Source organism: Eurytemora carolleeae, unplaced genomic scaffold, assembly GCF_000591075.1.
Source record: "Eurytemora carolleeae unplaced genomic scaffold, Eaff_2.0 scaffold986, whole genome shotgun sequence".
Taxonomy (NCBI): domain Eukaryota; kingdom Metazoa; phylum Arthropoda; class Copepoda; order Calanoida; family Temoridae; genus Eurytemora; species Eurytemora carolleeae.
In genome coordinates this window covers 66,301-87,202 of record NW_019397034.1, presented here as the reverse complement: position 1 = coordinate 87,202, position 20,902 = coordinate 66,301, and the positions used below count along the sequence as shown (strand labels likewise).

Genomic DNA, 20,902 nt, shown 5'->3' with positions numbered 1-20,902 from the left:
TATTGGGGAATTTATAAATGAATTTATCTTTTTATTGGTTTCTTTTCAGGATGCAAATTTCAAGATTAACAATATCATAAACTTAAATAAACATATTTACAGACTTGGTCACTAAAATTTGTTTCTACATATTCAGGGCTAAACATAATCTATTTAATGAAGGAGCCACCAAAAAGGATTTATTTTAGGATGAACAATTTAGTTGTTCTTATCAAGTTTTATATCCGACAATCGTATAATTGATGTATATCGCATCTGCTGGACCGTCCGACACGGATCCAAACATGGAGAAAAATATTTAGTTTCTCAAATAATATTTTGTGGTATTAAATTCATCCTAAACACAACTAACTGTTAGCTTGATGCTCATTCAATCTTAGTTTTATCAAAACTAAAATATTTTGAAAAACATGAAACGTTTTTGCATATGGTGTCGCGGTTACAGAAATTTACTAGAACCTTGCATAGATATTTCGGCATTTTTGAAATAATTACGGATGGTTCCGAGTCAGACGGAATTATTGCATAATAAAATATGACCCTATTGGCGGTGCATTAATTAAAAATATTTCTTTAAATATTTTGATTAAGATTTCTTCTCTTGATTCTCTACATAGGACTTCCATTGGTTCCAGTAGTCCTTACTCTGCATCTCTAAACATTTAAAAATATATATAACATAAATTAATGTTGAATGTTATCATCTAAAAATAGGGTTTCCCCCTATTTAAAAGTGTTGACCATTTAATCAAGGCGTCACATGATAACTGACTCACTATGAACTAAAATTATACAAATCATATTCTTGCTTCTCTGTCCTGTACATCAACCAGTAATTTTTAGAAAAATTTAAAATTAAAAAACTTACTAAAATTAAGTATTTAAATTTTTCAACTTTTCCTCAAAACTCTTTCAATTTCCCACAAAAAACATTTAATTCTTAAAAAGTATAGATTTGCCCGAAAGAGCTATTAAAAAAGTTCAACTCAAAGCAAAAAATTCCAAAATACTCGAAAAAAATATCTTTTTTAAGAAAGATGATAAAACTCGTTTTTAAGGCGACAAAATATTTCAACCTTAACTGAAACTTTTCAAGAATATATTTCTAAATAACAATTTTTATTTAAAATATTAATAACCTGTTAGTCTAGATATTGTTCTATCGAAAGCGAAAAGTTCTTCTTCCCCTGAGAATACTCCTGAATCCAAGGAACCAGATCCAGCAGCCTAGAATACAAAGGATAAAGTTCTCCTTCTGAGAATACTCCTGAATCCAAGGAACCAGATCCAGCAGCCTAGAATACAAAGGATAAAGTTCTCCTTCTGTTGAGAATACTCCTGAATCCAAGGAACCAGATCCAGCAGCCTAGAATACAAAGGGTAAAGTTCTCCTTCCCCTGAGAATACTCCTGAATCCAAGGAACCAGATCCAGCAGCCTAGAATACAAAGGATAAAGTTCTTCTTCCCCTGAGAATACTCCTGAATCCAGGGAACCAGATCCAGCAGCCTAGAATACAAAGGATAAAGTTCTTCTTCCCCTGAGAATACTCCTGAATCCAAGGAACCAGATCCAGCAGCCTAGAATACAAAGGGTTACATTTTGTTGTCTTAAAGAGACTGAAGTGACTTTCCATTTATAAGAGAGGCATGCCTATTTCACAACGGTACCCTTTAAACCTTAATATTATAAATAATGTCGAAGATATTGTCGTTTTCTAGATTAAAATTAGTTAATTCTTACGATTTCCTTTCCTGTTTCTGAAACAGAAATGTGCAAGTCACTAGTATTAAGAAACAGTAAATGAAAATAATCAATTAAAAAAATTAAATAATATGATAATCTTATGAGGAAAAAAAATTTAATAATGGAAATTCTTTAACGAAATGAAATAATCTTGATGTATTCTTTAACGAAAGCCGCAGGCCTTATATCAAGATTATTTCATCGAGTTTTAGAATTCCATTATTACATATTTATCCTCATAAGATTCATATTATATCATATTTCTGGGGTTCTATGAGCAAATACACAAGAAATTATATATTTTTTAATTCGTGTGAAATACGACTATATCAAGTAGGAACAATTAACATCATGAAGGGTTGCAAATAAGTTTTTATATTTCACTTATGCCCTTGTCCTAACTATTATTTTTTAATTTTTTTATGTTACAATGGTAAAATGTTAAAAACCCTTTTATAAGTAAAAATTGGTTCTGTATTTGTAAATAATGCATGTGGTGTGATTGTTTCCTTAGTTAGTTTGTTTGTTTACTAATTTATAATGCATTTGCTTGTTTTCTTAAGTTAATGCTATATTTAGATTTAGCATGTTGAATGTCCCCAGAGTTTTTAGATGGAAAAAAAGTAGAGAACAGTAGTGGGTTGTCTCAATCTACTGAACAATAGCGTGAAATCATTTACATAAGAATCGTTTGCTGGATATTAGATCCTAAATCCTAAAGAGGAAAGAAAAGCAGGTTATCTAGGTATTTCAAAACCAGTTTAGCTGTGGTGGGGAGCAAACTGACCCCCATCACCTCTTAATTCTGTCTATTTTGTCCAAATATTACAACTGAATGTAGAATTTTGGAAAAGCTCTTTTAGTTCAGTATCCAGGTGTAAAGTAAAAAGCAGTTGATTGAAATTGGGAAAAGCTCCGACCGTTATATTACAAACATGCAGAGATTTGCTAAATCTCCCAAAACTTGATTTGCAATAAAAAAAAAGGTAAGCTTGCATGTTTTAATATGAAAAAAGGAAGTGAGCATGATGTTATAAAGTATAAAAAGGTAAGTTTGCATGTGCTAATATAAAGGAGGTAAAAGGTGTATGTGCACTTTGTTCGTACAAAATAATTAAGTTAATATCAATATTGAGCTAGTCGAAAAGATCAATAAAAGAAGCGTGTAAGAATTAATATTCTTCAACTAGTGTAATAATTCCAATTCTTTAATGCTTGGAGGTGTAAGAATTTACATTCTTTCACGCTCTGACCGTGTAATAATTTCCATTCTTACACGGTCTGAGCTTTAAAGAAAGAAAATTCTACACCCCCAGTGTAAGAATAAGCATTCTCAAACGCCAGGAAGCGAACAATATTGGAAATTGTTCCTCCTGAACCGTGTAATTATGGGAATTCTTACACGATAGGTTTACTACTATGGAACCCAGATTGAATTTGAAGATAGAAATAATAAAATTTTCATTTTGTTAATAATTTCATTTTGCCCGAAAACGACTGGACCTTAGACGCAGGAAACCTCGACAGTACCTGGGAGATCCTGGACCAACTACTATCAAGATGCGGTCGATTTCTTCAATTTTAATACAATAGCGTCTAGTGGTCCATAATTCAACAATCTTTAAACTTACATAGTTGAAGGGTTTCCAACGCAAGTGAATTTATTGCGCTCAGTTCCGTAATGATTGCGCGCAATAAACGCAACGGAATTCCGTCCAACTTTCTTGCGTTTGTGTTTCAATTTTTTGAGAATATTTTATTTGAATTTTTTGAGAATATTTTATTTGAACTTGATGGAACGCAATACATGCAATTATTTTTTGTGCAATTCTGTTCAAGAACGTTAAGTTAAAAATCAATATAAACATACAATAAAATGAATCTTACAATTTTAATTTAAAAAATGTATCATATTAAAGGTAGTGTTCGCGAAAAATGAAAGGGGGTATAGGCTTACGGCGATAAATAATCGCTTCTGATCGCTACTAATATTACTTCTATCTGTTGCGTCTATATGGAGAAAATTGTTAAAAACGTCTTATACCGAAGAACGAAGCGTTCGTACAAATTGAGGAAGTTGGAACATACGTCTTAACATCGTACATCGTAAAAAAATCAAATTGATATAAAACAAATAATTTAGATAATAAATCCTATAGTCATCGATTTTTTTTGACGTATTTGTATATAGTTGATATTTTATAATATTTTTTATTTGGTGTTTTTTAAAATTAATATTTCGCTTACAACTTGTTTTCACAATTGGCGCATTTCCGGAAAATATGGAAAATGTCGTCTTCAGTATCAAAATCCTCGAAACAGGAATGAATGTTTTCAAAAGTCACTCTCGGAACATAGAAAGTAAAAAATATTATGAAATATTAACTATATACGAATGCGTCGAAAAATAATCGATGATTATAAGTTGTAATATCTGAATGCTTTGTTTGGAATTAAATTGATTTTGTTACGATCCGAGTCGTATGTTGCAACTTACTGAATTTGTAAGGAATCTATGTTCTTCGGTATGAGACGTTTCTAAACAATTTTCTCATTATAGACGCAACAGATAGAAGAAAGATTAGTAGCGATCAAAAGTGATTATTTATTGCCGTAAGCCTATACCCCTTTCAATTTTTCACGAACACTCCCTTTAAGTTGTTAATTAGTAGCTTAACCACAAGAAACTTAAACAATTTAAAAATTTTAAAAATTTGAAGTGACCCTCGATTATTTTTAAATCTACAGGATAACTTGTATCCATTTCCATTCTTGTATCTTCTGCATAAATTTGTAAGTTACAATTCAAAATTATTAATTTCGGGCAATTTCGCGAATATTTCATTGCTTTCTTGTTCGCAATTAAAGCGCAATTCCGGGCAATAAAAAGGCGCAAGCGGAATCAATCATTGTGTGCAATTCCGCGCAACGGAATTCCGATTGGAAACCCTACAGAGTTGTCTTATAAATAATACCTTTTTATCAAAAACGCATCCGCAGACAATAGGTACTAAGAGAAAAATCTATCAGTATCACTTAAATATAGACAACTCGTCTTTAGACACCCTCTACTTGGCCTCCAGTTTTATCTCACAAACTAACTTATAATTTTTTGTAGCCCTAGCCATATACATTTTAAAACTGCAACAAGCATGTTTCTAGCTTAAGTTTAAAGGGAGTAATTGACCAAATACTACTTGATTTTTTTGACAGCACATTTTGGTTTGCAGTTTTATGTTTAATATGTCAAATTGTGATCAATTGTCACAGTTTGCTTGAAACTGGCTCGAACAACTAGACCTACGTTATCTTTGTGACAGAAACTATCTCAAGAACTGACGAGGGTCAACCCAGATCGAAATATATTTTCAATAAATGTGGAACTCACATCTACTTTTTTAACTCTACAGAGGTTTGGTCCATCGCCATCAACGAATTTAAAGTAAAAATTTTTTTTACTTCAAGCAATCATAACAAACCTCATGTTTACTGTTTAAAGAAAGTAATGAATACAAAAAATAAACCTTTAATCCTAAATCATCAATCAGCTCTCTGTTCTCCTGAAGTCTCTGAGCATCAGATATTCGTTCGTTCTAAACAGAACATTCTTTATTCAAGATAAACAAAATTCTGTTATTATTTGCTTCACTGTGAGTAAAACTTCTTCTGTCACCAGCGATATAAACATTTGTCAAGATGCAAAGCAATATATTGAAATATATTAGTTGTGGCATTTAATAAAATTTACGTGCAATATTTTGCTTTGCATCTTTACAAATGAATATATCGCTTGTGACAGAAGAAGTTTTACTCACAGTGTTGATAAGAAAATAATTCTTCTTCTTCAGAACGTGATTTAAACACAATTTAGAACGTACACAACAGTGTGGAAAGCTTTTCGCACCAATATATTTATTCAATAAATTTAAGTTTTCTACAACAGAATATGTTCAAGCGGTACATTTCTTTCTTCTCAAATAATGTTTTTTAAAGCTGAAACTTAGCTTTAGCAGACAGTGAACGTTAAAGCTAAATAGCCGACAGTGAACGTTTAAGCTAAATAACAGACAGGGAGAGTTTAAGCTAAATAACAGACAGGGAGAGTTTCAGCTAAATAACAGACAGAGAGAGTTTCAGCTAAATAACAGACAGGGAGAGTTTAAGCTAAATAACAGACAGGGAGAGTTTAAGCTAAATAGAAGACAGAGAGAGTTTAAACTAGATAATAGACAGATAGAGATATGCTAAATAACAGACAGGGAGAGTTTAAGCTAAATAACAGACAGGGAGAGTTTAAGCTAAATAGCAGATAGGGAGAGTTTAAACTAGATAATAGACAGATAGAGATATAGCTAAATAGCAGACAGTGAACGTTAAAGCTAAATAACAGACGGAGAGAGTTTCAGCTAAATAACAGACAGAGAGAGTTTAAGCTAAATAACAGACAGGGAGAGTTTAAGCTAAATAACAGACAGGGAGAGTTTAAGCTAAATAGCAGATAGGGAGAGTTTATGCTAAATAGCAGATAGGGAGAGTTTAAGCTAGATAACAGAAAGATAGAGTTAAAGCTAAGTAGCAGAAAGGAAGAGTTTAAGCTAATTAGCAGATATGGAGAGTTTAAGCTATATAACAGACAGAGAGAGGTTAAGCAAAATAGCAGACAGGGAGAGTTTGAATTAAATAGCAGACAGGGAGAGTTCAAGCTAAATAGCACGACAGGGAAAGTTTAAGCTAAATAAAAGACAGTGAGAGTTAAAGCTAAATAGCAGACAGGGAGAGTTTAAGCTAAATCGCGTACAGTGAGAGTTTAAGCTAAATCGCAGACAGGGAGAGTTTAAGCTAAATAGAAGACAGAGAGAGTTAAAGCAAGATAACAGACAGAGAGTTTTAGCCAATTAGGAGACAGGGAGAGTTTGTATTAAATAGAGAAAAGGGAGAGTTTAAGCTAAATAACAGACAGGGAGAGTTTAAGCTAAATAACACGACAGGGAGAGTTAAAGCTAAATAACAGACAGGGAGATTTTAAACTAAATAACACGACAGGGAGAGTTTAAGCTAAATAGCACAGATAGAGTTAAAGCAGACCTGAAAAAGTTCCCAAAAAGGCGCTACCCCTGATGCCACTATGCGGATTTTATGATCGTACAAGGTATCTACCAGGCATATAAATCTAAAATATTTTATAATAATATAAAACAAATAAGTTTATTGAAACATCTTTACTTTAAAGTTTAGATAATGAACCTTAAAAAATGTTTCTAACATGAAAGGAGCGGAAATTCTTAAAGAGGAAAAAACTTATTATTCTAAGAATTCTTATTTTAGACTGATTGATTAACGTTTATTTCTATATGCATCTTAAAAGAATATTTTAGATCATTGTTAACACTTCAGCAATATTTTTCAATTCATAGTCGCAGGAAAAGGCTGTTGAAAAAAAATAATCCATTTTCAGGGGGTCAGTATTACTCAGACGTGGACCCCCTACCTTCTTCAAAATTCTTTAAAATCTTGCTTGATTATACTATTCCAGGCTATGTTAGGATAGACAGAAAGTCATCCAAAAAAGCCAAGAAATATAAGAATGGGAGGGGTCCAAATCACTTTCACTCAGATTTTACCCTTTTGATCTACATCTGGTTAAACCACAAATCTATGTATATATATATAATATATATATATACATACATATATATATATATATATATATATATATTTAAAAAGGTCGGTGTGTTCGTTTGTTTTATTTGTAATTGATAAACGCCAAAACGGCTAAACCGATTGTGGGATCCAGAGAAGATCAGAATGACTCGAATTGAAATTCGCCTGAAACAAATCACGATGTTTTGAAATCAACGAAGAAAAAATCTATTAAAGAGCAATTTAAATCGAAGATGGGCGCGCAGCGCTCTGGAAGCCTATTAATCATATAATGATTGTATCGACGGTAAACACTCATTTTTAAAATAAAATGTCTAAGCAAAATAACATTTTTAAAAGATTTTACTATTTTAAGTAAGTAAAAACCATTAATCATGTTTCATCTGTTTACCTGCGAGCTTGAGATTTATTTTGCTGGCTAAGATATGGAATATCATGTATTATAATTGTATGGAACACCTAAACAAAAACAAAACCGGAAATCAATTTGCAAGGTTCTCTTTTTTTTAAACCTTAGAAAAAAGCCTAAAATATCTAAATAATGTCACCCTAAAAAAACTATTTTATTCTGAAAATTCAAAGAATTGAAAGCTTGACTTTATTTATTATTGCTATTAACATATGAATAAAAATATACCTGTGTCAGTTTTAGGTAATCATTTGTCCACAAAGGTCTGGACACAAACAATATTTTTATTCAAAATTAGATTATTAAATGTAAAATATGAAAAACAGATTTGGCAAATTCCAACATAGCTAATTGAACAGTTTTTTTGTCTCCACTGCAAAACCTGAGTTGGCGATGTGGATATTTCTTAACAATCGTGTGAGATTATACTATTCCAGGTAAAAATTCACGAGAGGTTGCTAAGAAATATGAACAGGACTCCCTCCCCCCCCCACGTCCAAATCATGATACCAGAATGTTCACATAACATAAAGCTAATCTACGCTTAACAGTCTTCAAGGCATGAACTCTATATCCACAGCGGAAACCTATGATTTGAAGGGATGAAGAGGTCAAAAAGAGGACTTGAAGTTGATTTTTATAAATATCGAATGGGCCGAAGTCAGGTTTTTAAAGGGAGTGACCGGCTATGTAAGGTAGTTGAACTGAGTATGCAGTGTAGTGGAAAACTTCTTTCGGATTCATTTGAGACATATATAACTTTTTAAAGATCTGTAAATCCCGAGTTTGAGCGCAAATCCGACGTTCAAAACTCCTACTTTGGTGGTGGATACGTTTTCAGAATTAGTTTTTTTAAATTATTAAATAAAGACTACGAAAAATAAAGTAAAAATTATACAGTATTCTAATTAGATGGTTAGGAACATATTTCTCAAAAGAAATTTGTCAATAAATCAATGCTAAAATCGATTATTTCGTTTTCATTATTAAATTGAATTTCTTATTTTCTTTGAATTTATTCGCAGATTTCTTCAAATTCTCCAAATGCCGTCCTTTCAATAATAAATCTAGAAAATATGCAGAAAATCTTTGTGAATAATGAGAAAATAGAAACTAATAATTGAACAAGATTAATTATTTTCGATGATAAGATTAATTTTTATTTTCTCAACATGTTCCTATACATGAGATCTGTAGTTTATTGCAGAACTTTTTTAAACATTTTATGTCGTCGTTATTTAATAATTTCAAAGGAGTCTTTCCTGACCTTTAAAACAAAAAAATAAAATAATAAAATCAATGAAAATAGAAGAAATGATTGAATAAATCTTATGAATGAAAAATATTCCTTTCACAAATCTCCTTGAATGAAGTATCAAGAACTCCTCCACATCCTTTATCAAAGTGTACATCTCTTCCTTTAATCCTGAATTAAATATTTTTTACATCTCTTCCTTTAATCCTGAATTAAATATTTTTTACAACAAACCAAAATCAAATCAAGGGTTTGCTTTAATCTTAGTTCCGCTCGCAGTTTTGAGTATTTGCAGAATTTAAAATTTTGAGTTAGAAAAAAAGAAATTCACTACAGCACTAGATTATATTTTGGCATTTGTCAGTAACGGTGTAGCAGCGAATTATCTTATAATTATGTTTTCAAATATTACATCTGTATTTGTTGCACTAAAATTAACGAATATCAATCGTTGCTAAAAAAAAGGTAATTAAGTGATTTTGTTGTGGGCAAATATTTTATATTAGAAAAAATGTAAAATGTTAAAATGTTAAATGTTAAAATGTTACCTGATTGTAACAGGTTTAACTGTATCGGTTTCTTTTGCCGCCAAAAATTTGAACATGGCGGTCAGGGAGGCCTCCGCCTCATCCTCGGGATTCGAGGTCACAAAAAATAGTTTATCTGATCCTGAAAACAAAATCATTTTACAGAATGTTTATTGAAAGAAGGGGTTAATAGAGAACCATCATCTAGTCCGTCTAATTTTATTCAGATTAGACATCTCTTTACAAAGTTTACACTTACTAAGTATTTAAGGAAACCTCTCAAAATCATTATTAAATGAAAATTGGACATCGAAAGAGAAGGTTTTTTTTCACCCCTTTTGAAACATAATTTCACCTAAATTCCCCCTAATGCAGGGAATGAAACCAAAAATAAAATACCTAATATCTGAGGAGGAAAATGATTGTCCAAAAAAATCGAAATGAAAATAATATTGCATAATCTGGAAATTTTGTTTACAAAACTAAATTTTGGCGCGATTAAATTACCCCTGTAAAATCTCTGGTCAGAACATATTAATTAAAGGGGGGGGGGACCAGTGGTAAAGCAAACTCAGGTTTCTGAAAACAAAACCTGGGCGGATCTAAACAGACAACCCTTTGCCTTTGGCGTGATGACCACTTATGGTAAGTACTGATGAGTTAGAATGACTGTAGACCAGAATACCACCGAGGATTTTGTTAAAAATAAATGAATAAATATATGTGTAAAGACATTTACAAGGTTTTCAGGTTTCATTGACTAATGGTCTAGTGATAGTTGATTTTCAACATTTAGTTTAGATTACCTCTAATTTAATTAATTACCAGCTAGAGATTACCTTTAATTAAATTAATTAGCTGCTAGAGATTACCTTTAATTTAATTCATTACATACTAGAGATTACCTTTAATTCATTAATTAATTGCCTGCTAGAGATTACCTTTAAATAATAAATTACCTGCTAAAGATTACCTTTAATTAATTAATTAATTGCCTGCTAGAGATTACCTTAAATTAGTTAATTAATTACCTGCTAGAGATAACCTTTAATTAATAAATTAAGTACCTATCTAGATAATTAAGTACCTACCTACCTAGATTACCTTTAATTTAATCAATTACCTGCTAGAGATTACCTTAAATTCAATAAATTACCTCCTAGAGATTACCTTTTACTAATTAATTACCAGCTAGAGATTAACTCTCAATTTATGAATTACCCGCCAGAGATTACTTTTCAATTAATTAATTACCTGCTTGAGATTATCTTTAATCAATTAATGTATTGCCTGCTCGAGATTACCTTTAATTAATAAATAAATTACCTGCTATATTACCTCAATTAATTAATTAATTACCAGCTAGAGGTCAATTTTAATTTATTTGTTAATTAAAAGCTAGAGATCACCTTTAATTGATTAATTAATTACCAGCTAGAGACCACCTTTAATTAATTGATTAATTACAAGCTAGAGATCACCTTTAATCAATTAGTTACTTAATTATAAGTTATAGATCACCTTTCATTTATCAATTAATTACCTGCTAGAGATTACCTTAAATTAATTAATTAATTACCAACTAGAGATTACCTTTAATTAATTAATTACCTGCTAAATAATACCTTTAATTTATCAATTAATTACTTGCTAAAGATTACCTTCAACTAATTAATTAATTAATTAGAAGCTAGAGATTACCTTTAATTAATTACCTGCTAAAGATTGCCTTCTATAATCGACCCCAGGATCCAAGGAAACTAATTACAAATTTAATTATTATTTATTAAATATTCCCAAGCATAACATGCAGGATAGCGTAGCATTTTATCAGAAGCTGAAGAAAAAAAGGCGAGGATCTTGATTTAAAAATATTGAGAAAAAACAACATGGTCTAGGCATGTTGCTGTCTAAGTCAAAGCCTTGTATCTAAAAAACAGTAAGAAAATGTCGAATTGTCAAGGGGACTATTAACGTAAATATAAGCCACCATCTATTTATAGAGTAGTATGTCCGATCGACAACGCTATCCTTAAAAGCTTTGTATGTTCCAGATCGAATGAGATATCCGATTTTTAAACTTTGAAAATTGATGGTTTCTTATTGTGGTTTCTATAACAAAAAACAACGATAGTTTATTTAATCATAATTTGTGGTGCCATCAAAATCCGGAGAAAATAAATAAATACAAATTTAAAAATAAACGAAAATCAGCAAAAATCATGAAGAACTCCATTTTGTAAAAAAAATAAAGTAAAAAAATGAATTAAGATACAAAACCAGATCAGGTCTTGAATATTGCTGAAATTTCTTATCTCAAACAATAAATAATAAAATAAATAACAAAACCTCAAATCTCAAAGTTTGTCTATGAACTGTATTTAAACTGGATTGCTTAGGATCCATTTCAGCTTGATGCGGATCCGTATTCGGATCCTGGATCCGTCCTGAAAAAATCAATTCGGATGAGGATCCCCATTAAAATGAAATGGAGTATGTGCAGTGTGAACTGCAAATTAAATAAAAGTTTCCGATTTATAGACAAACTCTGGGATATGAGATATTATTGAAAGCGTCTTATTCTTTAAATGCTAAATCATCAAAATTCAGATCATGAACATTCCTTCAAGATTTCGTTTTGTTTGTTTTAAAATAAAAATGTTCTACATTTGTTTCCTCGCTTATTTATATGTAGAAACTTCAACGATTCAAATATTGGGAATTTGTTAACAATATCACATTAGTTAACAATTGAGGTTAGTGTCTTGAGAGAATAAAAGTTTCCTTTAGCAGGTTTTAGTTGATATTTTGCCCCATGGTTCCTTTTCCGTGGATCCGCATATTCCTTCCGGATCCGGATCAAGAAGTCAAAATGTTGTAGATCTAACGGATCCGGATCATAGGCAGTGATATAACATTGATGGTTCTTTACAATTTTTAGTCATTAATAAGTAAAATCATGACAACTTAAACAGAGAAAAGAGATAATAAAATTTGTATAAATAGCTGTAACATATCTATAAAGAATAAGTAAAAATATCAAAAATGTTGTCAAGATATTAAAAAAAAACTGGATTTAAAGTGACTGTAAGCGTAATCTCAAGTCATCTTCCATTTTAAGAGGAGCACACACGATTCGCAATGGTGTCGTTTAAAACTTTGGCTGATGGAGCTGATGAAGGATGTATTAATCTACTGAAACGCTTTCAATTACTTACACTTAGTTAGATATTTAAGAAATATCAATAGCTACGGTCTAAATGTGGCAGAAAATATAAATTTACTTTTGAAAACAGCTTTTTACGTAAAACAGTCAATATTTAAAGTTGCGTAAGTAACAGATCAGCTGCGTTGAGGTTAATCAGTACACAGCGTACATTAGGCCGCATTTTAGAGGAATTCAAGCGGGTTCCGATATGTTTATACACCGAGATACAGTGAAAGGTTTCAAGTGTACCGTAGTAAATCGGGCATTGTCCTCTTTGCATGGAGGGTCACATGAAATTGCACTTGCTGATCAATAAAATTGTATGAAATATAAAACAAAACAATGTTTTAACATTAACCACAAGGATTTTTTTAGTCCTACATAGGGTTGAGATTGAAAAAAATGTGTTTCAGATAACAAAAAAGCGTTTTTTAGAGAAAACAAACAGAGTTGCAAATGATAACCCATCATATTAACAACTTGAAAAATATCAACAATTTTATCATTTTTTAATGTATGTATATTATATCAATATGTATCTTTTCTTTTTTTCTATTTAGTCATGATTGTGAAAAGCGTCAATTTTTCAAGCTTTCCGTCCCCAAAAAGAAAAGATTTATCAGGGGCGTAGTTATGTTTAATCTGAAGATCTCCCTACACCCCTGTCTTGGGTTAAAGAAAATATTACCTAGTTCTTACTAGTACTCTATAATCAACATCTTTGCGCAATAATTATATAAACAGATGAAAAGATAAAACAAGTGATAATTAAAAAACTCAAGTATTGTATACTAGCTGATTGGCCCGGCGTTGCCGGCTATAGGCAACATATTTATATATATATATATATATATATATATATTTAAAAAGGTCGGTGTGTTCGTTTGTTTTATTTGTAATTGATAAACGCCAAAACGGCTAAACCGATTGTGGGATCCAGAGAAGATCAGAATGACTCGAATTGAAATTCGCCTGAAACAAATCACGATGTTTTGAAATCAACGAAGAAAAAATCTATTAAAGAGCAATTTAAATCGAAGATGGGCGCGCAGCGCTCTGGAAGCCTATTAATCATATAATGATTGTATCGACGGTAAACACTCATTTTTAAAATAAAATGTCTAAGCAAAATAACATTTTTAAAAGATTTTACTATTTTAAGTAAGTAAAAACCATTAATCATGTTTCATCTGTTTACCTGCGAGCTTGAGATTTATTTTGCTGGCTAAGATATGGAATATCATGTATTATAATTGTATGGAACACCTAAACAAAAACAAAACCGGAAATCAATTTGCAAGGTTCTCTTTTTTTTAAACCTTAGAAAAAAGCCTAAAATATCTAAATAATGTCACCCTAAAAAAACTATTTTATTCTGAAAATTCAAAGAATTGAAAGCTTGACTTTATTTATTATTGCTATTAACATATGAATAAAAATATACCTGTGTCAGTTTTAGGTAATCATTTGTCCACAAAGGTCTGGACACAAACAATATTTTTATTCAAAATTAGATTATTAAATGTAAAATATGAAAAACAGATTTGGCAAATTCCAACATAGCTAATTGAACAGTTTTTTTGTCTCCACTGCAAAACCTGAGTTGGCGATGTGGATATTTCTTAACAATCGTGTGAGATTATACTATTCCAGGTAAAAATTCACGAGAGGTTGCTAAGAAATATGAACAGGACTCCCTCCCCCCCCCACGTCCAAATCATGATACCAGAATGTTCACATAACATAAAGCTAATCTACGCTTAACAGTCTTCAAGGCATGAACTCTATATCCACAGCGGAAACCTATGATTTGAAGGGATGAAGAGGTCAAAAAGAGGACTTGAAGTTGATTTTTATAAATATCGAATGGGCCGAAGTCAGGTTTTTAAAGGGAGTGACCGGCTATGTAAGGTAGTTGAACTGAGTATGCAGTGTAGTGGAAAACTTCTTTCGGATTCATTTGAGACATATATAACTTTTTAAAGATCTGTAAATCCCGAGTTTGAGCGCAAATCCGACGTTCAAAACTCCTACTTTGGTGGTGGATACGTTTTCAGAATTAGTTTTTTTAAATTATTAAATAAAGACTACGAAAAATAAAGTAAAAATTATACAGTATTCTAATTAGATGGTTAGGAACATATTTCTCAAAAGAAATTTGTCAATAAATCAATGCTAAAATCGATTATTTCGTTTTCATTATTATACATAGATTTCTTCTTATTAAGAAATATTTGACTTGTTTAAAATCAGGGATCATTTATAAAAAGTAAAAACAGACTGAACTTTATTGTAAATGCTCTTATTTCAATATTGCAGCAAACAAAAATAACCTTTCCCATCTATAAAAAAATCCAATCATGTTAGGATGTATTTGTCACTTTTAAAAAAATCAGACAATGTAAAGGGTAAATGATTCTGTAAAATTTTATTAAAAAACGTTGACCTACCTACATGTGATTTTTCTTTTAGCATCTCTATGAAAGGAAGGAAATTTGATCTTTGAATCCCATTTTTGTAAAGATCATTCGGAGGCCTTAATAATATTAGCTTTATGGGTTTACTGTCCAGTATACTGTGTACTTTCAACATTGTCCTGTTCTGCGCCTTGTTTTACTCAGTGCCTTGTCCTGTTCTGTCCCTTGTTCTGTCCTGTGCCTTATCCTGTCCCTTGTCCTGTCCTGCCCCTTGTCCTGTCCTGTCCCTTGTTCTGTCCTATGCCTCTTTCTGTCCTGTCCCTCATTCTGTCCTGTCCCTCGTTCTTTCCTGTGCCTCATCTTGTCCTGTGCCTTGTCTTGTCCTGTGCCTTGTCTTGTCCTGTGCCTTGTCCTGTCCTGTGCCTTGTCCTGTTCTGTCCCTTGTTTTGTCCAGTCCCTTGTTTTTTTCCAGTCCCTTGTTCTGTCCTGTGCCTTGTCCTGTCCTGTGCCTTGTCCTGTACTGTCCCTTGTTTTGTCCAGTGCCTTGTCCTGTCTTGTGTCCTGTCTTGAGTTCTGCCCTGTCCTGTGTAATGTCATGTACACTACACTGTCCTGTCCTGTCTGCACTGATCGTACCTGTTACTTGTTGCGACCAAAATCAGACCCTTGTCGAAAAGATAAGCAAAGAGTTGTCGAAGGATCATGGCATCAGCGATATCCGTCACCTAGGAAATCAAGGCATAGGATTCTATTACATATCATACTTTTAAACTTAACTGACAGTGAGTACTATAAACTATGAAAGAGAAAGACGACTTTTAGGCTAAAGTTATGACTTCATGTTTAAATTGTCTAATGAACATGAGAAATGGCAAATGTGCAGTGGAAACAGACCAATTTCCTTTAGTAAGTGATTTAATAAGTTTGACAATTCTTTAATTGTTCGACTTCCCCCTTTCCTTTAAAAATAATTATGGAAAGATAAAATACTTTTTTATTTTTTTATTTTTAGGTAAAAAACCTAAAATGAAATGATGCTATAATTAAAGTGATCATAATGATTTTGCAGTTGAAAATTATTTTTAAATATATTTGACATTTGCTTTGATATTTCACAAACTTTCAACTTATTGGGCCGTGAAACTACTTTAAATTCCTCAAACCACTAATTAATCAACCAACCCACCAACCAACTTATTAACCTACCAACAAACACCCATCTACGGCCACTAACTAACCCAACAACCAACCAACTAACCCACCAACCATCCAAACAACCAACCCACTCACCACCCACCAACCAACCAACCAACCAATCAACCAACCAACCAACCAACCAATCAACCAATCAACCTACCTGAAATTCATCTAGGCAAAGTATCCATGTCTCTGCTAGAATTGTATCTCCTACAGGTGGAACAGGATCAAAAGGTTGGTAAGTATCCCATCTTGATATATCTCTGAACAAAAGCGTATTTTTAAACATTAGTTTGGCTCCTATGTTGCAATGTGGATTTTTTCCTTTATTTTTTTCAGGCTCAAAATAGTGGAATAATATAATAAAAGCAAATGTTTTTTTAAATTGTTTATTCTAAACATCTGCTTTTTTATACTATGACAATATTTGACCCTGACAGAACATATGTGCCCAAAAACGGTTCAAAAACGATGCAAAAACATAAGTGTTCCGTTTTTGGACCGTTTTTCTATTTTTATCTTTATCAAAATAAAGATATTGCAAAGTTTGATAAAAGCAAACTTCAACACATTACAATTTAAAGTTTTGGAAGTTTAGTTATTTTCTTAACCATAACCATAACGATCAACACACGGGGGATGATAGTTCTCTACCTGTGTGCTCAGTTAGCTGTACTGTACACTTACAACTGTTTACTAATATTGATATACTATAGGTTAGGCCAGAATCAACTTATAATAAACAGATATGCAGTACGCTCTCGGTATAGTTGATGGCCTATGTAATTAGTAAAGGATTAGCGTACATCATCACTCTATACACTATTACCTCGTTGGATTAACAGCACATGTATTGGCTTAATTCTAATCTGACCAAAATAAACTATCACCGGCGTTTTTACTATGCGAGATATATTAATTAGAGTTCATCTAAAATTACCCAGTTTGAATTCCAAATTTAATTTTCATTCAATTATTATAGAAAGAACATTATATATAATTAGTTTGGTTGCATGACAATACGAATACTACCATCTTCAACAGGATCAGATGGTTAGTAAAGAAACTGTACACTTGCCTCAAACTCTAATTTTCAAATTCTTTGCAACCTGGTGTCTCTGATACTTCAAACTTTCAATGGTTTACAAAAAAAAAAACAGAGATAAGAAAAATAATATTAGAGGCAAGTGCCTTATAAACCCCGATTTTATTTCACCTCGGCGGAGCCTTCTTCTTAGCTTCGTGCATCCTCGTGTGAACCTCTTGCATGAAATCATAATAATGAATTCGTCTCTTCTTTATCTCAGCGTCTAATCCTAATCAAATTTAAAATATCAACTATCAATATAAAATTTAAAAAAGATTTTTTAGGAAAAGATTTTAATTTAGAACATCTAGTTCATAATCATTCTTTTCTGAGAGGCCAAGACATTTCAAAGAACATATCCATCACAAGCATTTACCTTCCAAGGTATCAAAGAACATATCCATCACAAGCATTTACCTTCCAAGGTATCAAAGAACATATCAATCACAAGTATTTACCTTCCAAGGTATCAGAGAACATATCTATCACAAGTATTTACCTTCCAATGTATCAAAGAACATATCCATTACAAGCATTTACCTTCCATGGTATCAAAGAACATATCCATCACTAGTATTTACTTTCCAAGGTGTCAGAGAACATATCCATCACACGTATTTACCTTCCAAGGTATCAAAGAACATATCCGTCACAAGTATTTACCTTCCAAGGTATCAAAGAACATATCCATCACAAGCATTTACCTTCCAAGGTTTCAAAGAACATATCCATCACAAGTATTTACTTTCCAAGGTTACAAAGAACATATCCATCACAAGTATTTACCTTCCAAGGTATCAAATAACGTATCCATCAAAAGAATATCTACCTTCCAATGTGTCAAAGAACATATCCATCAACATAGTTTTCCCCCCTCCTACAGTTCCCCATAGATATATTCCCCTTGGCACTCTTTCTCCTCCTCCACTCTAAACATATTAAATTTTGTCAAAGCCGGGGTAAAGATTTTCAACTATTTTTGAGTTTTCCATCTAAAAAAATAATAAGCCGAGATTACGTTTAATTTTAAGTGTTGTTATATTAGATTCACAGCCCAAGTTTTTAGGGCTGTGATTTAAAGATCTCAATTATTTTCCAATTTAAAAAAAATAAAGAAAAAAATCGTACAAAAATTCATACAATTCCTTTACTCAAAAATGCGTCATACACAGCACAAGCTGAGGTGAATGTGTGGTTAGTAGGATGTCTCTAAAACTCTGATTTAATATTTGATTTGACTCATATCCTTCATTTCTTTTTAAATGCGGACATTTTTAGAATACATTGTTTTAAAAATCGTTTCCTTACCAGCTGCCATCGTCTACTCGAAGGTCCAGGGAACAACATGGAAAACAAGGAGGCTGACGTCTTTGGTCTATATTAGATCGGTTGAACTTTTCAAATAAAATAATAATGTTAGATCGGTTGAACTTTTTATATAAATAAAAACAGACGCGTACACAGGATCAGTAAAATCTATGGTTTCCAGGGGGCAGGGGAAAGAAAAGGGGAAAAATGTTAGATCTTTTTTTGAACTTTACACTAAATAATAACTAGACCAGTTGAACTTTTCAAAATAAATGATAATGAAACATCGGTTTTACTTTCCAAATCTTATAATAATAATAGATCAGTTGAACTTTAAACTATAAAATAATAATTAGATCAGTTAAACTTTGCATATAAATAATAATATCAAATCGGTTGCACATTTTAGAACAGTTAAACATTAATATTGTACTAGTTACAAATTCTCAAATCAATCTTGCAAAAAGTTTTGTTAAAATCAATTTTTTTTTTATTTGAGACATAAATTTTTCGTAACTTTCAAAACCCAGTCGAATTTTTACTTTTTTCGTGCACTTATGTGAGAGAGAATATCTTTGAATAACTCAAGATGGGTATAAACAATCAATTTTTTCGTCAAACATCAAATTCGGAAACGTTAAAATTGTAAAGATGTCAGCACAATAAATAGAAGATACTTGTGAATGTATAAAAACCTATTTTTTTAAAGCTTCAAGTTAAGCTATTTTGAAGTATCAAAAAACGTACAATTGGACTGGATTCAGCGGTTCGAGACACATCTATAGACATCGCATTAACAGTATAGAAAAATTTTAAGATTCAAGTCTCCAATGATTTTAATTCGTTTTGGTTGATTATCAAATCGAGTTTTCACATAAAATAATCTGATTTATTGATTACCTGTAAGTACCAATTTTCTCGTATAGAGACTGGAATCGTGCAACAACCTCCCTCTGGTGAACATCCTCAGACAAGTCGTTGTACATGACCTTTACATTGTACAATACAATGACATTGTACAATACCTAATATCATTGTACAGTGAAAAGTGTACAATACCTAATATCATTGTACAGTGTGCAGTGTACAATACCTACAAGAAGAATATCATTGTACAGTACATACAAGAATATCATAGCACAGTGTACAGTGTACACTGTACAGTACTTACAAGAAGAATATCATTGTGCAGTACAAAAAAGAAGAATATCATTGTACACTGTACAGTACCTACAAGTAGAATATTTCTGTACAGTATCTACAAAAATAATATCATTATACAGTAACTCAAGTAAAATATTGTTTTAACTTTTACAGTTCCTCTAGAAGAATAACATTGTACAGTACCTCCAAGAAGAATATCATTGTACGGTACCTTGAAGAAGAATATCATTGTACACTGTATATTATTTGTTAAATTCCAAACAACACACAAAGCTTAAGTTTTAAATCTGCTTAGTTTTTTTTTCTTTTCTGCGCTAAATTCGTTATACCCTTCAAATATTCTCTTTGTATCTTCTTTATCCTTTTTAATAAATCATCAATAATCTCCAAAAATCTCATTGAATTCTTAATATTCAACACTTATGTGATCTTCTACTTTTTCCATCTTATTATTAAGGTCCTTTTTCAAAATTTTTTACACTGGATTCTAAGGGGGTAAACCCCTCCCCTCCCTCCCACACCCTGCATACATGGTGAACATAAATCTATCATGTTTTTTGAGACTCACTTTAAGTAGAGAGTATAACATTTTTCTTCAATTATTAAAAACTTTGTAACGCAACATACAAAGCTAGAGTTACAGCAACAAATTTAATTTACTGAGCGTAAAAAGACAGATCTTCCAACTCAAAAGTATAAACAAAATTAATTTGTTTTCATCACTCAAAATTAAGCTCGAACTACAAATAGTTAACTACGAATTTTAACTTTTATTCTTTCACTTATAGTGTTGATTTAGATATATTATTAGATATGATATAAAAGCTTTATAATATATATATATATATAAATATAAAATACATATATATTAAACTTATTTTTTATTGAACAATTAACAATACACAAATGTTCACTCTATAGACT

The 20,902-nt window shown here is 31.5% G+C and overlaps 1 protein-coding gene across 3 annotated transcripts in view; it reads right to left on the bottom strand.

The window, feature by feature from the left end:
- Positions 1–16: 16 nt before the first annotated feature.
- The window catches only part of LOC111711291 (putative ATPase N2B), a 23,310-nt gene continuing 2,424 nt past the window's right edge, over positions 17–20,902 (bottom strand). For 2 of the 3 annotated variants that reach the window (XM_023485608.1, XM_023485609.1), the window contains exons 4-18: positions 19,715–19,803; positions 18,815–18,881; positions 18,336–18,435; positions 17,636–17,735; positions 16,580–16,682; positions 15,859–15,947; positions 15,256–15,341; positions 11,313–11,357; positions 9,619–9,739; positions 9,164–9,241; positions 8,044–8,080; positions 7,798–7,865; positions 6,831–6,915; positions 5,270–5,338; positions 1,352–1,579 (exon numbers count right to left, since the gene is read on the bottom strand). In XM_023485608.1, the coding sequence (XP_023341376.1) occupies positions 1,367–1,579; positions 5,270–5,338; positions 6,831–6,915; positions 7,798–7,865; positions 8,044–8,080; positions 9,164–9,241; positions 9,619–9,739; positions 11,313–11,357; positions 15,256–15,341; positions 15,859–15,947; positions 16,580–16,682; positions 17,636–17,735; positions 18,336–18,435; positions 18,815–18,881; positions 19,715–19,803 (1,350 nt within the window). In that variant the 3' untranslated portion in view covers positions 1,352–1,366. Of the gene's footprint in view, positions 655–1,139; positions 1,228–1,351; positions 1,580–5,269; positions 5,339–6,830; positions 6,916–7,797; positions 7,866–8,043; positions 8,081–9,163; positions 9,242–9,618; positions 9,740–11,312; positions 11,358–15,255; positions 15,342–15,858; positions 15,948–16,579; positions 16,683–17,635; positions 17,736–18,335; positions 18,436–18,814; positions 18,882–19,714; positions 19,804–20,902 lie in introns of those variants that run through there. The other variant, XM_023485610.1, reaches the window with a different exon arrangement.